At 41.4% G+C, this 21,376-nt stretch overlaps 1 protein-coding gene across 1 annotated transcript in view; it reads right to left on the bottom strand.

Annotated features, from left to right (window-relative positions):
- LOC113163970 (cadherin-12-like) overlaps positions 1 to 21,376 on the bottom strand; it is a 52,503-nt gene that overhangs the window by 9,489 nt on the left and 21,638 nt on the right. Inside the window, exons 5-7 of the mRNA XM_026363042.1 lie at positions 20,203 to 20,390; positions 6,721 to 6,974; positions 1,572 to 1,708 (exon numbers count right to left, since the gene is read on the bottom strand). Coding sequence (XP_026218827.1) covers positions 1,572 to 1,708; positions 6,721 to 6,974; positions 20,203 to 20,390 — 579 coding nt within the window. The remainder of the gene's footprint in view (positions 1 to 1,571; positions 1,709 to 6,720; positions 6,975 to 20,202; positions 20,391 to 21,376) is intronic.

The raw sequence follows: 21,376 nt of genomic DNA, 5'->3' as shown, positions 1-21,376 counted from the left end.
GTCTCGCAGTGACCGGACAAATCTCGGAGGCTTTGTGATGTGAAAAGTCTCTAACTCAGGTGCTAATCATTGTGGAGCGGATGTTGCTCCATTCAAGGTAAAATGTCGTCCGTCAGCTCGCGATGTTGGATATTTCACTCTCAGTCGTCGTAATGGGGAATAAAAAAGGTGTGGGTGGAGAAATGTTAGGAAGCATTAGCAGAAAGGACACGCAGCAGATGTGTAGACGGGTCATATACGAAGGCCTGCGATAATTTATTGTTTATTAAGAACTGAGGCTGCTGGAAGAAAGGTAGAACTTTTCTATGTGTTCTTGACCTCTCCTTATACAACGAATTATGATAAAGCCACTGAAGGTTTCCTCTCCTTAGTAGTTAGTTCTGTTGTTCGTGACAGACAACAGCCCGACAATGCCTCGCAGAGGAGCCATAACAGCTCTCCAATACCCAGGAGCAGAAAGTTCTGCCAAAATCTCACTCAAGGTCAAAAACAGATATGAACTCCCGAGTTGCGACACAAACTCTGGGTGCTGGGTGTTTTTTTTTTTTTCCTTCTTCTCTGTGCTTACTGCTCCAGTGCAACCATTATTTCTTAAACACTGCCTCTGGATGTGATTTTTTTTTTTTTTTCTGTTGCAGGGAAAATTGTCTCGAGGCAAACATGAGAGGTTAACCAGAGAGGGCAGAGGCCTGGATCAGATGCTAAGTGGAGGGTGTGTGGAGGAGGGCTAGATTTCTTTATTTCTCGATCAAGTATGATAGACTCCCATCCCTCTCTTCCTCCTCCTCCTTCTCCATCCACACTTGGAGGAGTTTCTACCTCTTTCCTTAATTCCTTGACACCCATACACAAAAGGCCTATGAAGAAACACACACACACACACATTGAAAACAAAATTAGCATGTCACTGCCATGACCTTGAGGGGAAGTGAGTAATATCAGTTTCCAAGGCGACAATGACTCAAGTTTTAACAGCCCATATTTCACAGTCTGTCCTAATGAATATACAGCGTGGGTAATTTTGATTGAGCAGCAGCCTGCCTCTGGGATAATGACTTTGACGGTTCTTAGCAGATTTGATGACTTGATGACGATGGATTTGCTTATTTATCCGGAAATTTGCTCCACTTCCTTCATAAAAAACATAATTAGCTTGATGACATGTCTTAAAGCCACAGCTCGGCATTTCTGCTCGAGCTCACAGCACGGCGCGCTGTGAACGCGGCTGCATCTGCTTGCTGTAAAACTCTGGAAGGTTTACATTTTAACTGGGGTGTAAGTAAAAGTTGACTCTGGCAGGAAAAAAAGCTCCCCTCCCAATGCCAATGTCATCAAACGTGTTAAAAAAAGCAGTTAAAAATGAAAACAGTTGAGGCGAGAGCAGACAATGTCCTGAAGATACATTCTTCCGGGAGAGCCATCATAGTTTATAGTCACCTATAAACCTTTCCAGCAAAATGGGATTGAGTATTGACTTGAGTAAAAGTGTGTTAAATCCTTCACACAGATTATGGTGAGGGAAGGACAACGGCACCTGCATGAATCACAATCGATCTTGTTGTCATACTTACTAAGTTTGGTCGCCACGATGGAGATGTTGTGCTGGGCTACGTTCTCTCTGTCCAGGAGCTCGTTCGTGGAAATGGTTCCCTCGACTGGATCAATGTCAAAGTAGCTGTCCAAGTCACTCTTCCAGTCGATGGAGTACCTGAGAGAAAATGTTTGTTTAATGGCATTAATGTCCGTCATAAAAAAGAAAATTAAACTACCGTGATTTGCCCTCTGGGCTCACGTATTATGAGTTAGGTGTGATGTAATGTTGGTGGAGCCTTCATTACTCATTCTGAATGGTCATTTCCAAGAAAATGTGCTGAGGATGGCATATGCATTCCAATCTAGTAATGGGGCGCATGTACTTTGGCCATGCTGAGCTAACGGTTTTCTTGGGAACATAAATTCATTTTAGGCCCTGTTGAAACTGTATCAATCTCTCACGGCCGATGAACAACAAAGGAATAAAAGTGTGGCGTCTGAGAACAGAGGCTGCGACGTCCTCCCTGTAAAATGCATTTTCTGGCCGCTCTGAATGCAAACTGTGAAATACAAAAGGAGATCTGAAAAGCAGACCACATGCCACTGACAGCGCCATTCATCACGCCATGCTATTTGATCTTAAAAGGCTATTTTTCATTAATAATTTTTGTGCTAGTCAGTGGAGTTCCCCTAAGAGAAAACATGTTGTTCCCTCATTCCAATCCACAAGGAGGTCAGAGGTTGGGGCTGCAGAGCCTTGCTCATGGGTAGCTCCGCAGGTCTGACACTTAATTTCTCAATAGCTCAAGCTTTTCAGAGTCACCACTCAGAGTCACACTGTTCTTTCTTTCTTATCTGATCTTAAAGGCCTATTTCTCAGTCACATTTCTCAGGCTTGTGCCATAGAGCCTCAAACTGAACTTGACTCATTCATTAGGAGAAAAAAAAAAAAGTCTTTAACTGCAACGAGAATAATAACAACACCGCTTCAGCAGAAATATCTTCCCGAGCTTCGGCTCCATCAAATTTTCTGTTTCAATTTGGATTCGTCCAGGTTTCCTCTTTAACTCCGCGCCTTGAAGCAAATACGATCGTGTCAAAATAGTTTAGCGTGATTCTCTTTGATAAATATTACAGCCAAAGTCCCATCAAGGGTTCAAAAGATCAGTGGATTGCAATCTTTCCTCAGGGCAAAACGCTTTCCTGGTGGGGTGTTGTTTGAGTGGAGCTGCTGCTGATGCCTACATGCACAGTCAGTGTGGCCCAGTAGTTAGAGAAGCCGCTTCATGACCAGAACATCGCAGGTTAAACAACAAAACGTGCATTTCACACTTTAAAACAACAAACCCTCCAGCAGCTCACTCGCAATCCCTCGAGCTAAACGGCAAACATGTTTCAGAAACTTTTTATTTTTTTTGTTTTTTTGTTCTTGTTGTTGTTTTTGTTGGATACAAAACATCAAAAATGTTTTACTTGTAATGGGTTCAATCTCCGAGCTATCTTTAAAGCAAAGAGAGCTCATCAACAGCTGTGGGAAAGTAATCCCAGATCTAAAGAGTCTACTTAGGCTCAACTCACTGCTGATAGCTGTAGATATGAAAATTAATTACAGTGTCTGCGCCTGCTTTCAAGCCGCACTGATGATAATTCAGTCCAGCGAACGTTACACACGACGCAAAAGGTGCTTTGAGAGAAAAGGGCAAGTACAAGTTTATTTTCCACAGTGATTGACTCTAATTTAGACTTTGCTGCCGTATAGAGGCTTTAAAGTGTAGATCTAACATGGCTGCTCCACTGTCTTGTGCCATTTTTGGACAGAGGCCACGAGTGCAGTCTTGAAAAGTCTTTCAAATTGGAGGAAGCTCTTTAGAACCGGCCAACAATGAAGTATTCATGACGTCTTTTTGTTTCCCCAGCTAGAGATAACTCCACACTATACTGCTAAATAGCAGAGTCTAAAGTCTAAAAGCATAATTCCCTATGCATGATGGGTCATTGGGTCTATTGTTTTGAAGTGAAGAATGGAAGGCTTCTCTCTGAGGGCGCGCAAATGAACGATGTCCGCAGTGGTGTTTGATGAATATTTAAAGTGCTAGAGATGACGTGGAAATGCACAGAATGGACAGCATAAGCTTTTTGTTGTACAATCCTCAACAATCCTTTTCTTCCTGTGTTTACACTGGAATAAAATATTCACAATAAAACAACTACTGTCCGTGTAACAGGTGTTGTTGCCTTTTTTACGTAACGCTCGAGTGTCAAGAACTATTATAACAACATAATCTGCCTGAGCAAAAAAAGATGCTGCTTTCTTCTTTATTTCTCCTTAAAAAGAGGTCCTCATTCATTTTTTAAGAATGCACTTCTTTGGCGTGCATTCTCCGGGCGCTCTATTGTTATCTGCCACTCGGGTTTTATGTTACAGTCGCGCTCGTGTGCGTGTGTGTGAGTGTGGTAGAGTGCACATGTGTGGTAGCAGGTGCATGGTGAGACAGAGAGATTGAGAAAGAAAAGGAATGATTTGCCCTGAGTATAAATCAGGGGTTTAGTCAGGCATGTCAGATCTATCAAACTGAGCAGTGATGTTTGAATCTCCCACCGGATAATTACCAAGGAGAGCCCAGGCATGTTCAGTACAGTATGGTACTGTGTAAAAGTATTTACTGCTACACTACTGCTTTTTGTTGTTGTCAGTTGTCATGTTGTATTTGAATTACATCTCTATTACTGAACGTTGTAAATGTTTTACAAACAGGATTTTGTTTTTGCATTTGCTCGTGCTCTTTTTTTTTCCTGATATAACCCAAAATTATTGCTCTTGGCATCAACCTGTTTCTGCTTTACAACTAATTCAGGACATGGGACAAATAAAAGCACAAGAAAAACTGCCTCTTTCCACACTCAGACCTTCTACAGGAATCTAGGACTGCTAGAACCAACCAACTGCATGCAAAAGATCGCTTAAGTGCCACAAAGTTGTTAAATACTATACTAAACTATCACTAAAACAAGTAAAAACTGTGCATCAGACCGTTATGATGCAACAATACAGTAAGAACAGGACCGGTCAGGAGGTGACATCGCAATTCCTTCTGATACCAAGAACTAATAAGTCGTCTGCCTCAGTTTGCAAATGCTAATTACAGGTCAAAATAACAAACAGAAGAGTCATTATTAACAAAAATCTAATATGTGCACTCTCCAAATGACAGTGCACATATTACTCTGGTTTGGAGAGAGCAGATATGCAAATATTGGGCCGCTAATAAAGTCATAATATTGTCTCTGTTGCGTATCATCGCCGGCATCGCCTGACCTGCAGGATATTACACTGGCGGCATTTTTCTTACGGCAATGTCAAATGTTCTATAGAAATTGATTAGTCCTCAAGCTGATGGGTAAATCTGACAATACTCTCCTGATTAAAGCCAAGATGACATTGATGAGCAGAGACTGAAGATATTGATGAATGGATTAGAGATCTAAAGCCTTCAATCACCGGCTACAGTATCACAGTACTCCTCCATTTAGCTCTTTTATCCTCGCAGGAGTAATGAGGCATATTTGGTTCAATAGTAAAGCTTCTCAAGGTGAAGACGTACTACTTCATTCTGTGTGAATTCCAGATTAAGATTTAGTGTTAAATTTAAAAAGAAATATTCACATAGCTCGCACAGGTTCCCCCATTGAAATCAGTGAGACGTTTCCCTTTTATTTAGTTTAATTATCACATATCATAAATGCGTAGCACGAACATTTCCACCATGCCTTCTTCAGTGTGCACTAGTACTTTACTGACATGCAGTCCAGTTCAGTGAGTGGAGTCCTTCGCTTCTCACAAACAATAGGTGTCGCTCCTCGTACAGTATTATGATCTGCCTCCATGGAAACGTCACAAAACTCCTTTTCCAGTAATGTACAATGACAAAAACTAGATTATATAAACATTCAACAAACTCCAAACTCTGCACAATTATTTCATGTGGATCATTTGGGCAATACTAGAAACGGTATAAACCAAACACGTTAAACTCACAATGTACTCTGTAATAAAAAAGTCTGGTCAACCATCATAAGGCACTGTGGTGTCAGACAAAACTGTTAACAGTGTTAGGAAAGGCGTTACAGGAATTGATACAGGTCAGATTCCTCACTTAGCAGGAGGCTCGGCATTTAGTGTGTGAACCCAATAGGTTTCATGTTGTAATAGTAGTAATATTTCCAGATTACAGAATGGTTGCTTTCTCCTTTAAAATGGCAAGCAGCAGCGGAGCTAACATCTGCACATCTGATGGCTGATTTATGTTCATGGCTGATTCTTGCACCTAATCAGAGAGGCGCTTATCGAAACACTAACCTTGCAGTACACGGACAACTGCTCCACCAACTTTGCCGTTGTTATTTGATGCCAACAGTTATCTCGAGTGGTAATCAGGAAATGCTACTACTGCAATGTGAAACCTATTGGATGTATTTGGAAATTTGACCTGTCTCCTTTCCTGTAACGACACTCAACACTTTTCTTAACACTGATCTAGGTTTGATCCACATTAATATTTGTTACTTATACAACATTTCATTGTGTCTTTTGTGAATTTGTGCATGATTTAGTTTTTTTGTGGTTAAACTTGTGGGACTAAATGTTCAATGGAGCTTTTTGAGGATTCTAGCGAGACATATGTGAGAACACCTCTTATTAGTCACTGCAGAAGCTGTTAATGAGTAGACAGACACTTAGCGCTGGTTAAAAGTTAAAAATAACAATGAAGCATAAGGGTTATTACACACTGAAGAAGGCATAGCTGGAACGCTTCCGTATTTGTGCTTACAGTACGTGACAATTGGAAGTGGAAAGGGAAACGTCTCATTAACTTGACTGTGCAAAGCTTCTGTGCTACATATTGTAGATTTAGGGGAAATGTAAATGATTTTTTTCTGCAATCTTCCCGCTTGGCTGTGTCGATGAACTCCATCGCAAAAAATAAACTGCAAATGTATAATTAAAGAGTTGGAAAAGGGCATGCAATATGTGTTTTAACCAAAAACTGGGGATTTTAACTGTATGCCACAGATATTAAAAAAGAAGTAGTGGAAGGGGTTAACAATATGACATCATCATATGGCACCAAGTACACAAAGTTATGTGTAAAGGGTCTGTTGTGTTTAGACAGAGGAGTTTAACTTTACCTGACTGGACTGCCGCTAGCATCTAAATCCTGCGCCGTCACCGCTCCAATAATGGTGCCCGCAGGCGTGTCCTCATACACATCCATCACATACGCGGGCTTATTGAACACCGGGGGCTCATCCACATCCAAAACGTTAATCTTCACTGTTGCTGTGTCTTTGAAGGCCCCAAAGCTCTGGAATCGTGGATCCAGATGAGCATTGGCGGCATCTACCTTGAAGGTGTAGGCCTTCTTGGTTTCATAGTCCAGGGGCTACAGAACACAGAAAACAGCACAGTTAAAATTACTTCTACCCCTACGGTGTATTTTCAAGTCTCAGTCATGTCATGGACTAGACGTTGTCACCACTTCTGCTGTAATTTAGCTTCTCTGTAGTGTTCATTCTGTGCAGGCTAAGAGCTCTTGAGGAAATGTTGTAAGTGAATGTGAGTATCTTCATTGACAGCAGTTTGCCCTCAGTTCATTTTTTTATTGAAGCATTTTCAAGCATGAGCAACTGCTATCACATTTCAACACCCACCTCCTCATATCACATATATTCCAAACTTTGGATGATTTGTGATGTTTACGTTATCATGCAAAACACATTGAAAATAAATAAAAAATAGGAAAACAAAACAATCGTGCCAGAAATTATTTCAAATGACTTAATATATATATATATATATAATATATATATATATATATATATATATTTTTTTTTTTAAGATTTAAATTGCAAAGTGAAAACATCTTTTTGGGTAAGTCTCTGCACCTTTCTGACACCTAGACTAAAGCAGTTTATCCCATTCATCCTCTCCGGTTCTTTTACAGGCTTCTGTGAACCACCTTCAGGTCTCTCCTAAGGCGTTTAATGAGGTTTAAGTCTGGGCTTGCCTTTCTTCCAGGTTCTCCCACTTCTGCAGAGGACTTTGAAAGCTCTGTTAGAGTGATGATTGGGTTCCTAGTCACCTCACTGACCAAGTTCCTTTATTGTACAGTTACTCAGACAACCAACTCTAGGAAGAGTCCTGGTGGCTTCTTCCATTTCACAGTTATTGCTCTATTAGTGCTTCTGGGAACAATCAGAGCTTTTAAATTAGTTCTATACCCTTTTACTGATCTGTGCCTCGTACAAAGTCATTGCGGAGTTCCTTGGACTTCAAAGTTTCTATGTAACTATGTCTGGTCATCTCAGCTCAGGAAAACTTAAACAGGATGCTTGGACACAATTTAGACTGCTACAGCAAAGATTTGTAAAAGAGATATTGCACTTTTGATTTAAAATCTTTTTGGCCTACAATGTGAACAGGTCTGGATACTTTCCAGCATGATTCGAAAGTTGTTAATGCTAAGACTAAAGGATCTAAGTAAGTTGGACTGCTTAGTGTGCTATGACATCCAGAAGTTTAGTGGCCACTGTTTAGTGGCAATGACAGCTACCCCTATGTAGAAACTCCACTGGGTACAGAGCCTGTCAAGTGGCATGAAGGAGTTACGACAGTCTGATATCCACTGTGGAGCCAGTGATAGGTCATAACATCATCTAAGATGAATACTGAGCGTCCATAGGATGCACCGCTTTGGTCGTATTTTACTGTGTTTTGAGAACGCAGGTGATTATTGAGTGTCTGTTACTGTTTAAACGGCAGTCCAGATGGCAGTGAATAGTACAGTGGCACCTACATCATAGGAGACTCAGTGGGTCACACTGAGGTTTATGTTTCAGCCTGTCTGAGTAAGAAAGTCAAGCTGCGCTTATTTGGTTCAGCAGAACTTTGCCCCTTTACAAGAGTTCTTCACACAACAGCTTAAGAGTTCATATGCTCTACCTCTTCAAGCTGCTGACATATCAGCTCAGGGTCAATTAGTCAAAAGCGAGGGGAGGAATCAGCATCCCCAGCATGTCTGCAACTGAGGTGCAAACATTTGACAGCGGTGACACCCGCGTTCGTGCTTCTGCCCGTCTCCTGCCCTCTCATGTGTGACCAAACGTACTTGGCAAGCTTGCAGTCGGTCATGCTCCACTGGCCTGGAGTCACATGAGAGACATTCTTTTCTGTGTATTTCAAATTGACTAACATGTAACCACTATGGCAGCATCGCTATCTTTCTGCCCCAGGTTTCCCGGGCATGTTGTTCCAAAGGACACCAAGTGAAAACAGCTGGTAATAGCAACCGCGAATGTGCTTATGTAAAGAGACAGTGAATGTGACACATGAGGTGCACTGGAGCATGTAAAAAGCCTTTTTTTATTTTATTTTATTTTATGATGCAAGGTAAATATGACCAATCATCTGTCCAAATTAAATGCACATGAATTAGCAATCTAATTAGAGTCCAGCAAGTAGAAATCATCTGAGGTTGCCTCAGTCGTGATTTCACAGTGACAGCAGATGCTTCTCAAGTCCTCTGTCTCACCTCCATCTCCATGGTTTCAGTCTTTCAACTACAGCAGGTGTCCGTAAGAAGAAAGAAAGAAAAAAAAAAAAGAAGAGCGAGCTACGCGAAGGCAAGCCAATCTGAAAGCAATCATTGACCATCAACCAGCGTGATTGGTTTGATTACAGTATACCAGATGTAACTGTCTAGGCACAGCTATAAGATCCTTCAACAGGAAATACACTCTGCCCCTTTCAATCTCTTTCAAAAAAGTGACAACTCTGAGAGACGATCGAGCTGCATGGTGCAACGGCCCTGTATCAAAACGGGATTCTTTGTAGGGGTCATTCATATGCTGATCCCCAGAATCAAACCAAAAGACTTCCCAACAGGCTGCACCTACAAAGCAGTCTGAAGTCCACAGCAAGTCATTATTTCCACTTTTCTAAGCCTCCTGCTGGCTCCAGTGAATGGCTGTAAATGAGCGTCAAAGGGATACTCAAAGAAATGTAGCAACAATGTAATCGCAGCCCTCATTATTAAAGTGCGAATTTCGCGGCGTGAAATGACCATGAAAAAAAGCAATCGCAAATAAACACACAAACAAATACATGATTAACGAGAGAGACGCTCTTGCACTCTGGACCACAGCGTGCGGAGCACAACGCATAGCTCAGCTGAAATATGTGGACAGGTGGAGTAGGAGGAAGGAAGGCGATGGTGGTGGAGGTGGACAGCAGGAGGTGTATACCAGGCCTCATTAGCCAGAATCTCACCGGGGGAAGAGGAGCAGCACCGCTTTCCCATCTCAACATTGCTGCATCACCACAATTGCGATACAGCCTCAAACTCTGACCCTCCACTGTCTAATTTTTACATAATCTCTGGGCAGTCGAAAGATAAAGACTTGTGGAGCGTGATGAGGAAACTGTTCTTTTCACATGCAGAGTTTGTTTTGACACAAATCTACCGGCAAGCGCAGCTGGTATCCCGGAGCTCCATCTGACTGATAACTGTGGGTAAATAACGCCTCAATTTAAAACAGTTGCGCATGAGAAATGTTATTCCAGTGGAGGTTGATTCAGTGATGTTACAAGTGGCATTTGATTGAACTGAGCAGTAGGTTAATTCAGATTTTAAAGTTACATGTTTGTTCTAAGCAGAGTTTGTATGTTCTTGGCTTTAATAACTCACTTCACACTTTAACTGCAACCTGCTCCTAGTAACCTTGATTGTATGAGAGGTGACATGCAACTCCAGATGTTCTATTAATGAGCCAACATTAACTGCAAACCTAAGATTCTCCAATATAACCATCAGATACCTTATTACACAACCTGAAAAGACCCTATGCTGAATGACATTCCACATCTTGAGGCCTCCAGGCCCATTAGTCAGGTGATTTTGCAATACTTTATCACTACATGCCACTAATTACAAAACTTAACTTAGTTCACTTTACATATTTATCCAATTCAGTACACACTGTGGTATTTAATCAGGATGGAGAGGTTTTGCTACCAAAGGTACTCATTAAATTGTAGCAAAAAAAAAAAGAGATGACATCGCGAGAACAAATTGCTGCTCATTTCCTCAGCAGATGGCGGAGAGAAAGGCCTTTCTGACACAAGTGGAACAATACATGCACTGCCATATGATTAACTGTCAAGCAAATCTCACAGATTAATTTAGATATTCTGGTTGGGATGAAAAAAAAAAAAAAAAAAAAAGCAGTAATGTTGAGAGCTTCACTGCCTTTTTAATGTGTCTGAGACACCCAGTGGTCCAAGTATGTCTGGGATATCTGTTGTTAAATAGGAATAAAATGAGGCCAGGAGCTGGTAATGAGAAACTCGGAGTTAATGAGAAGATGTGCTAATGTGTCAACGCTTGACTTGGGGAGAATCAAATCAGATCTGGAGGCCATCGGGGAAATTTCTCAAGAAGGAAAGAAACGGCCATTCATTCTCAGGCTGCATGTATCATTTTACACGTGCCCCCCCCTCTTTCCCTTCCCTTCCCTTCCCTTCGTCGAAGATGACCTACTTATGCACTCAGAGCTGGAGCTGGATGAGTAGCTATCACACATATCCACACATGCGGTATGTTATCCTTGTACAAGATGCATACACCTATGCGTGTTCAATTACATGTTTGAAGTGCCTCATTATAGCTTCGGCTGTTATGCACCATTTATAGGTTGGTGCGGACACAACAAGGAAGTGTATCAACAGTGGAATTTGTAAGGAGGACAGACCGAGTTCCTCTCGTGTCAGTGCTGCTGCTCTTCAACATCACAACAGAACACACTTGAAATTCTAGACATGGTGCGGCGCCCTTTGATATGTAAATGTGCACCTTCATTGCACTGGCAGTGATACTGAATGAAGGAACTTTTTTTTTTTTTTTCTGCCAATTGAACCTGTTATGTTCCAGGGGAATTTATCAATTTAGAACAGGGGACTAATCAAGGCATCACAGTCTCACAGGTACAGTATACTTCACACGCGTTTAAAAGCCCTTACATCATCAGATTGTCCTGGGTGAATGCAGAACAATGGCTGCGCTTGTTGATGGTTTATACCGAGATAGAGTAAGAGAAAATCCATAAACTGAAATATGTTACTCTCTTGGCTCTTTGGTTTGGCCGGGAGAAGCAGGATGATGATATGCATATTTAATAGCTCCTCGGTTTGTTTGTATTTTCAGTCCAATATTACAATACCTTAGTTCAATAGTCTTCTCAAGCCTCTCCCATGCTCCGCCACTAACACAGGGAACACTCATCTGCCAACACCCATGGGTGAATCCTGTCTTTCTCCTTGAAGAATCATTATCACAGTGATGCCAGTCATTAGCAGGCTGATTTCATGTGTTTGCGCTGAGCGCTTGCATCACCTGAACAGTCTGAAGATTAAATAGGGTGCAAACTACTGCAAATGATGTCTAATCTCTGATGTGCAGAGTAGCCTTATATCCATTTACAGTACTTTACAGTACCACTTACAGTAGGAGTCTCTGAGGGCAAATCAAAGCTAAGCCTGGGATTTCACCCATTTCTGATTGTGTGCTAACACATTTGTCTAAACGAAAGCATTAGGTCATGCCTGGAACTTTAATTCTAGTGAGGTCAGAACCTCCTGATTGCACATGACGGCACCCATCATTGAAAAGCTAAAGACGTTCTTGTCGCAGCAGTAAACTCTAATAGTCCTAACAGTGACCAAGGAGCCAGACGCATTCTAACTGGATGCAAAGCTGCTTCTGTGTGAAAACTCCACTGAGATTCAGAGATTAGCAGTTATGACTCATTGGCTTGAGTCTGGCCTAATATCTCTGTTGTTGAACGAATGACTTCTTTATAAGGTCACTGCAGTCATCGAATGACGGTTCAGCGAGGTTCTGCCATGCAGAAGAATGCTAAAGACCTTTAACCACCACCATTGTGCCATCAGCAGTCAACTGACCACAGAGCACAATGAGCTTATCATCAGTAGAGAGAGGCTTACATGCCCCAAAGAGCCATTTGACGTCCTTCTGAATACCAGGGGTCCTAACACTGTACAGAGGAGAGGCTCACTTTATTGTGCAGCCATCAGTCACATTGGTTTGTGTCCTTGGCTGCCTCGGAGCATCTCCATCCCCCTGGTGCTCACAGCAGTAAGGTGCCATCTGAGAGCCTTCGCCAGCAGGCCTGTCCACACTGCAGTGGAGAGGAGTGACTGTGAAAGGCTTGCGCTGCCACTCTTAATAGGACAGGGCTAGCCATGGGATGAGCCCCGGGACACTAGTTTAATCTATTACACCCACGCCTCCCCAGGCCACCAGAGGGAAGGCACTTCATCGACTCCAAGCACCACCTCAGCCGGCGCTGACGCTCTCTCTCTCTCTCTCTCTCCCCTTGCTTGCACCTTTGTGCTCATTCACTCGCACACAGCGCGTACATACTCAGACGTACACAAAGGCGTCTACGCTCACATATGCTTCCTGCTTGGTGAGACGTTATTCGTCTGTGTTGGGCACCTGGATCTCCCGCTGTTCTGAGGTATTGTTTCCTTCTCACCTCCGTCTTTTGACTCCTTTCACACCAGGGTTCGAAAATAACTCATTTCACCTCCTACTGGAACATTCAGCACTATAATCAATAGATTAGTTTCAACTCCTGTCTGTGAGCAGCACTTAGTTGATATCGTACCACTGAACGAGCCTTTAGATACAAACGTGATCGTTTTTAGCTATAATGTACTGCAATCCCACCGTGGCTATTTACAGGAGAGGTTACATACGTGTTCCCGGGGGTTTCACAAGGAGAGGACAGTTTGTTATTTTCCAATGCATGAACGTCCTTGTATAAACTCCAAACTGCAGCCCATTGCGTTCTTTAGTATTCAACCAACATTCCTCACTGTTTTCTGGCCTTCAGTCAAGTTAGCAGTTTGTTCATTACTTTTGTCATTTGACCATGAATCTTTTTTTAGTGCCCGGTAGTATCTCATCAACACTAAAAAGCAGTAACGGCTTCCATTCTCTGCAATGATTTACTATTCAAACAGCCCAGTAATGACATTTCTGATAGAGAAATTAGACTGCAGTCACTGTCTGGCTTTAGTGAAATTAAGTCCTTAATTGATGGCAGGAGGGATGAAAAAAGCTTCTTGCCTCAATACTGCCAATGGCTTTGTCTTTTGGGGGAAGTCTAAATGTGTCCATGTTTGAGCTAACGCAATCCATGCAATTAGTGGCATTTGTTTTGTATGCACATGTTTATCAGTTTTGCACTCTGCTGGCGACGAGCTCGTTTCTTAAATGCCATGCAACACTATAACATTAATCACTTGAATGTGCTGTTCTTTCGAAGTGGGAAAAATGTCACCTTATGTAAGCCGGATGAATCATTGGCCACTTTTTTTTTTTTAACCTGATGAAAACAAAATCCGTTCACACTGGTAAACAAACAATAAACCTGTAGCGTACCTCAAAACACCGAGCTGAAATCTGGAAACAGTGTGCTGAGACAGCAGTCAGCGTCGAGCTTTTAATTACGTCTGCAGTCATCTGTCTCCCTCCATCGCTCTCAACTTAAAGCTAAACTCAAAACTAGTCTCTGTCTGTCTCTGTCCATGGTGCTGTAACAGTTAGTTTTTAGGTATGTCAGGAGAGACTCCCATAACACCCAAATGACAGGTCTTAAAGCCAGAACAACCCAAAAACTGTGGTGAGTAGACACTTTTCAACCTCAACAGGGCAAAGGACCTCTCATTCTCGCAGGCCTGGCTGTGACAGCACTTTTGGATTCTTGAGATTCTTGCTCAGCTGGACAGAAGAACAGCCCGACACCAACCTTGCAAACAATAGACACCACATCCTCAGTCACATAACATCAAGCATGCATCACCATAGCAACTACCATGATCACCATAATGACTGTGACAATGTAGAAATCCTCCTCAGCTCAACTCACCACGATACTTTTACTTTGTAAATATGTATATTTATAAATATATTCTGGTATCATTAGTAGTCCTGTTAAATGTTCTATACCCAAACACTAGTTTAAGCTGTAAAGATGAACTAGAGAAAGCTGGTTTTTGAACTCCTGTGACACTCAGGGATTTAGAAGCAGCGCCAGAGGTCTGCAGCAGATGCTCTTTTTTCAGTGTACTGTGGCCACTGGGGGTGTTTAGTTTGTACAGTGAGGAGGTAGTCCTGTACTAAAATGGATTCCTTGAATGTGAGGCAGCACATGTTATGCCACACATGCCGTCATTTAACAATACCATATCTTTAGGCGTGGAACAGTACATTTCTATTATGCACGTCTTCTCCTAGGAGGACGTAAATAAACATGCAAGTGGACAAACGGCATTTAATTTGACAAAGGGTTCTTTTACTGACACAACCCAAGGTTATCGTGCCTCACGCTCAGTGTGTGGGAGTGCTCTTGCTCTCCATGTTCCGTATATATGGAGGGGTTTAGCGTGGCCGTGTCCTTCCATGTGCTTCTCATGCACAGTACTGTACAGGCTGTGTGCACACATTTGTTTGCACGTTTCCCTGGGATTTCATTGGTGGATTTACCTATTGTCTCCCATAATCTTATGTTTTGCAGATGGGATGTGCAAGCCCCCTCCATGCCTCTGTGCCTCTATTTTTCTCTACCCCTGTATCGGCACACTGGGAAACAGATGATCATCCTTTGAACCCATTACTCAGCCTGATCCTCTTATCATAACCAACCTTCCTGAGTCTCTAATTCGGGGTCTGCCAAACTCTGCTCTCAGTACAATGTGGCTTTCGTCTCTGTCCTGCTGTGTTTTTATGACGTCTGGTGCAAGGGAGGGAAGTCAAAAGAGAGAGCACAAGAAAGAGAAAGAGAGGGAGAGAGAGAGAGGGGAGATAGAGAGATGGATTGTCTGCACACATTTGCACACCTGTCTCTGGGGATATTCTACCAATCTGAAATAAGACAAGCCTGTGGGCGGGTCAGTATTCTGGGAACACAGTGAACAACTCATAAAGGCTTCATCTCCAGCTACCGACACCCCACACCTTTTTCCAAGGCATGGCTCATTCTCGCTCTCCTCTCGCTCTCCTTCTGTCTGTGTCCTCCTAATATCGCAGTCCCGCATGTGCAGCAGCACATGTTGTTGTCTGCTAATTTACATTTGTGTGGGGGCTTGGTCAGTTAAAAAGGAGCTCAGAATGTCTCTTGTTAACAGTGGCTTTGTGCAGTAGTTTCCCAGCGTAGGGAATATATCACACCGCTTCATTGTTGTTATGGCAGCATATCAAACGCTGAACTAAAACAATAGGAGGAAAGATGTATTCTCACCTTCCATCGAGGGTATTCATGATGTAAACAAACAGCCGTCTTCATTTACATCGTACCTGCTTCCTGTCACATTCTGTTATTCCATTACTGTTCATAAGAAGGGCACTATAGTGATTTATAGCCACGACTATAAGCACCATTCACACATGCACTACATACAATGTTTGTACACACATATGCATGATTTACACACAGAGGCTTGCCTATGTTCATGCGCAGAGAACACTGAGGGAGCTCTTACACTGAGCAGGGAACCAATTACTCACTCAGCAGCATATTTTTGGGGATCAAAGGACCACACACCTTTGTTTGCTTGTGTGCCGGGGCATGTACTAAAAATGTACCAGTTAACGAACACCTCAGCCTAATACATCAGAAAAACAAATGCAGATTTGCATCCCCCCGAAGAACATTTTAGACACTTGCATCAGAAATGCCCTGAAAGGCACAAAAACAGAATTACCTTTGCAATCAGATGAAATATACGCTGTGTATACCTGAAGTGAACCAACAAGTGATGAAAACACATCCCACACCCCGCCACTTTTGTGAATTAGCATGGAAAAGGCGAGACTCTCTCCAGAAGAGAGTTTGCAGTTACAGCTGCACATTTCGGAGGAAATAACTGGGTTTTTGTTTTTTTTTAAAGAAAGTTTGAGGTTTGGTGGTAAATAAAATTCATAGTTGGTATGTTCTAATTTTCAAAATTGTTTGTGACCAAAACAGATTTTTCCTTCCTCCTGGTGTATTGCATCAGTGTTGGAACATAATAACGTTTGATATGTTGTGTGTAGAGCACCAATAGTATTTTACTGATGCAGCTCAGCCATGTTCTTTGTTGGCCTGGACCCGTTGCTCTGCTCCAACTGAACCCTGTGATTTGTTTATAATAGATTCATGAACTGCGATGTTAATGACCTCCAATCCTATATACTGTATCAGCCTTTTTCACCTGACCGAGCATTCTGCAGTGCACCTTTGGAATCAGCAGGAAGTTGACTGAGGCTGGACACAGTATTGAATTGTTTCCATTTATAGACAGTTTGTCAAACTGTGGGCTAATTAATGTCTAAATACCTTTCAGCCCTTTGCAGCTTTATATAAACCAACAAGTTTTTTTTGTGTTGTTCACGTCAGCAGATGATCTGATATGTTTGGGTGTTTTTCAAAGTCAAAGTAGCTCCAACCAACACTTCCAGTCCGGTTTTATTGGTAAGACTCCAGATCTAATGACTCATGACTCCAATTAACTCATTTTGATGTTTTTAGCCTAGGGTTTCACATATATTTTCAACCTACAGAGTGATGCATTCAATGAGGACCGGAGCAACACAATGATTTGTAGCTATTTGTACCTCCAACAGCATTTGGGAAATCAAGAAAAGAGCTCATTCCAAAAAAAGGAATCCATCTCATCCATGCATCAGAGCACTGCTTACAACAACGTTCGCTGTCTGACATTTACTATTTTCTCCTTTTTTTTGTATTGCAAAGGCCTTTTTGCAATGGTGATATGATGATTTTGTGATGTTTGCATATCTGAGGAATGCAAACGTAGCATTGCTTTGCAGTCCTTTTTTTTCTGTTCAACCTCAATATCACTGACAACAAATGACATTTAAACTCACCACAGGGGTCTACTGCATCCTGCCAAAAGGAAAATGCAGTACAAAGTAGGAAGGAATCAATGTGCAAGGGCTTGTGTGAGCAAGTCAATCTGAGTTTGCAACACAATAGCAGGTTGAAAGCTTCTGTGTGTGAATGTGTGAGAGTACACATGAAAATGCGTACGTTCGCACCTGTGTAGTTAGGTGCGTGGGCGAGACCTTCCAACTTGAACATTCATATTACATTGCCTCCTATCTGTTACATGGCACATTCGGATGACTTGAGTGCTTGGCAGCTGTTCAAGTGATACTGGCATGATGTATTTTAATAACATGCTGGCAGAAGTGCGGAAGCGGAAGCAACTCTGATATTCAGCTGTGGTTGGAAATGGCCGTGAGAGGCAGCGTTGTTTGGTTGGCCTGTGATGCTTGATACCGAAGTATAACAGACAGATTAGAGAGGCAAACAATCCAACATCAACAAGCCCACATTCCTTTGTTCAGTAAATTCTGATCAGTGTTTGGACAAGGAGGCTGTTTATGGATGAGGTTCAGTAATGCAAACTTTGGCACATTGACGCTCGATGCACAATTTTAAAAGTAGATGCATCTCAAAGCCATACTGAGACTGGTTCATTCTGTGAGCATGCATCACTCCTAAATGCATATTACCCCCCCACTGTCACTGAACTGAATGGCTTCAATGACTGAAGCCAAAATGATATTATGCTCTTGCTTTCCACAGTCAAGCCTGTGGGTAGAAGAATGCTATTATTTCTATTTAATGTATTAGGAAATGATGGATCTTCAAGTCTTTAACTAGGCATACCCCGAGGAGAGTGTCACAACGGAGATGAGAATGTACACAAATGAGGGAGTACATTCGATGGGGAGATTTGTACGGAATAAACCAAAACAACATTAATACATTATGCAAACTGATGTTAAGATAGATGAAGAAGTTCATTGATGGGGTTTTATGTGGAGTTTCATCCATATGGTCCTATCGTAAAGGCACAAGGTCACAATGTCGTATTAATGAAGTGAATTTTAGTTCAGTTCACTTTTAAGTTTCATTACATAGATATTAACTAATTGTGTAATACATTTAGTTATAGCCTAACTATTCAGTAGATTAATACTTATTGCAGTGTCTGGACCACTGTATTTATTTCTCACTCATCTAATTTTAGTCTGTAGCTGTAATGTCCTTATTCTTCACCACTGGCAGTTGTGGGTCCCCTTTGAAAATTAAAAGATATATCTCAAAGGGTTTATCCTAGGAATCATACATTTCTCTAATATCACTGCCACTTTTATGCCACGTGTCATTTTGTCAAGTTATATCCTGGCTGTAGAAAAGCTGTACGTGATGGACGATGGTGTTAAATTAGATACTTTTGCTCAGTGGTTCAAAGAAAGTACAACTAGAACTAGATGATAAAGACCTCTTGATGTGGGTCAGTGGGCACTGGATGTATTAATCCATTTAGGAAAAACAACATATGGTATGGTAAATGAGCCCTGTCATGCTGAGTGAATGATATAGCGCAGGCACTCAGAGAGAGTAATGCCATTGCTCTGAACTGTGCTTTAAGGCATGTACAGCAAAGAGACTATGAGACAGAGATCAACATCTCACAAATGAAACATTACATTTACACCATTATGTAGAATCATATCTATATCTATATCTATATCTATATCTATATCTATATATCTATCTATCTATCTATATATATATATGTGTATATATATATATATATATATATATATATATATATATATATATACGTAAATACAAAAGTAGATTTTACAGGGTTCTAAATCAGCAGTCACAGCACTGAAATAGAAGCACCTGTGTGTATATAAGATAATATAACATACAGAAAAAAGCATGCCTGCAGGAAGCAAGGTGTTGGTGGTGTTGCAGAGCACCTGCCTCCAGATGTAGCACTGCATTAAGTGAATGAGGTAAGCTATAAATATGTATGTATAGTTGCAAGACTTTCTTTCTATTGCGTTACATCCCGTTTCTCGTATTGTGTGTCGCCAGCAAAAGTTTTACTTTAATGTAAATTATGATCCCTATAGAATTTATTCTGTGCAGATCCGTTTGGTTAGGATGGTTTCAACAAGCTTTAAACACCCTCTCCCACATGAAAGAGAAACTGAACTTTAGAGGCCAACAGCAGGAATTGCAGTATAACTTTATAGGTATATGCTTTATGAAAATACTTTATCCAGCAGTATTGTTTTAATTGAAATTGGTTATTTAAGGATAATTAAATTAAATGTTCCTAATATTAAAGTTGCATTTTATGTTCAAGTAAAAAAACAAACAAAGAAACATCAACAACTAACTTCAAAATATGTTCCAGTGTCGAAAAGCATATATATTTTTTTATATTAAATGTACTCCTACAACCCTGTTATTAGTGGGCTATAAATATAAAAATCTGTTTTCATTGACAGCAGCTTAGCATCAGTTGGGAGTGGAAGTGGAAAGCAAGTTATTGACTTGGTTTGGCTCTGTTGTTACACTCCTAGTGCTTTAGAAATAACGAGTCATACAGGTAATTTTACCACCGACTGACCACAAACTAATTTCTTTGTCCTCAGCCACTATTTTGGCTTTTATATGAACATTATGTATATTTTCTTTTCTGTTGTCAGTTACCTTTTTAAGAATGATGATCCCTTCTTGGTTGTGTTCATTGGTGGTGATGTCAAACATCGCTCCTCCATCACCTGGCACAATTGTGTACTCCACTTCAGCATTTTTCCCAATGTCCAAGTCATGGGCTTTGATTCTCCCAACAGCAGAGCCGACTCCAGAGGACTCTGGGACTCTTAGGTGAAAGAAACCTGTCAACAAACAAACATCAAACTGGACTCAGACTTATTCATTATCATCACTTGACACGGGATGGAAGCACTGAGCGCTTCACATCCTCCATCCTTTATGTAGTCACTCTCTCAACCGGGGATGTCTTATCCATCCACAGGCGAGCTGATATGCTGTCTGTCTGAAGCCAGGCCTGTAGCTATAAGCATGACATTATTCAATTTTGGCATGTTTGGACATCAAGGCTGCTCAGCTCCTTGTAATTGGCTGGTTCAACCTGAAAAATCAACAAACACACAAGCCTGGTGAGGATGTGGGGGAGGGGGGGTTGTGTTATACTCCCAACAGCAGAAATCACTGCTGAGGACTTGAGAAGAAATCTACAAACACAAAACAGATTGATTATTACTTACACGTCTCAATGGGTGGAAATTCATCTTTTTCTGTTTTCACTCACACAGATGACTTTCCGTTTAAGCTACGCCATCTGCACGTGCCAGAGGCAGTTTACTGTCGCATTGGAAAAGTACCTACAGTGCATCTGGTAGCATCACAGAGGGGCAGTGGACAGCAGTAATTAAAAGTGCTCTCACTACCATTCTCTGGGGTTTTTGTTTGTTTTGGGGCAACACTTTGTACATAATTACGCTATTCTCTTTTGAAAGCTTGAGTAATGTCGGAAAAACAATTTGAAGTTGACACAATTTTTCAGCATTCATTGTAAAACTAACATTTATTTTGGACTATTACTTATGAATGAATGAATGAAATACCACAAATCCTTGCAATGAAAGTGCAGTGCTGGTTACAAATTCCTTCATTTAATTAAATAAATTCCTCACACATGTTTCTTTTCCATCCATCTATTCATTGTCTTCTCGCCTCTTCACCTGGATGGCAGGAGGAAACAGGCCAATTTGATTTTCTTTCTGAATAACACCTAAGTTGAACTTGAGCTGGATGGCTATAAAGAAGAGGAGACAATGTGGCACACAGACTCTCTTAT

Source organism: Anabas testudineus, chromosome 2, assembly GCF_900324465.2.
Source record: "Anabas testudineus chromosome 2, fAnaTes1.2, whole genome shotgun sequence".
NCBI lineage: Eukaryota > Metazoa > Chordata > Actinopteri > Anabantiformes > Anabantidae > Anabas > Anabas testudineus.
This window is presented reverse-complemented; position numbering and strand designations above follow the sequence as displayed.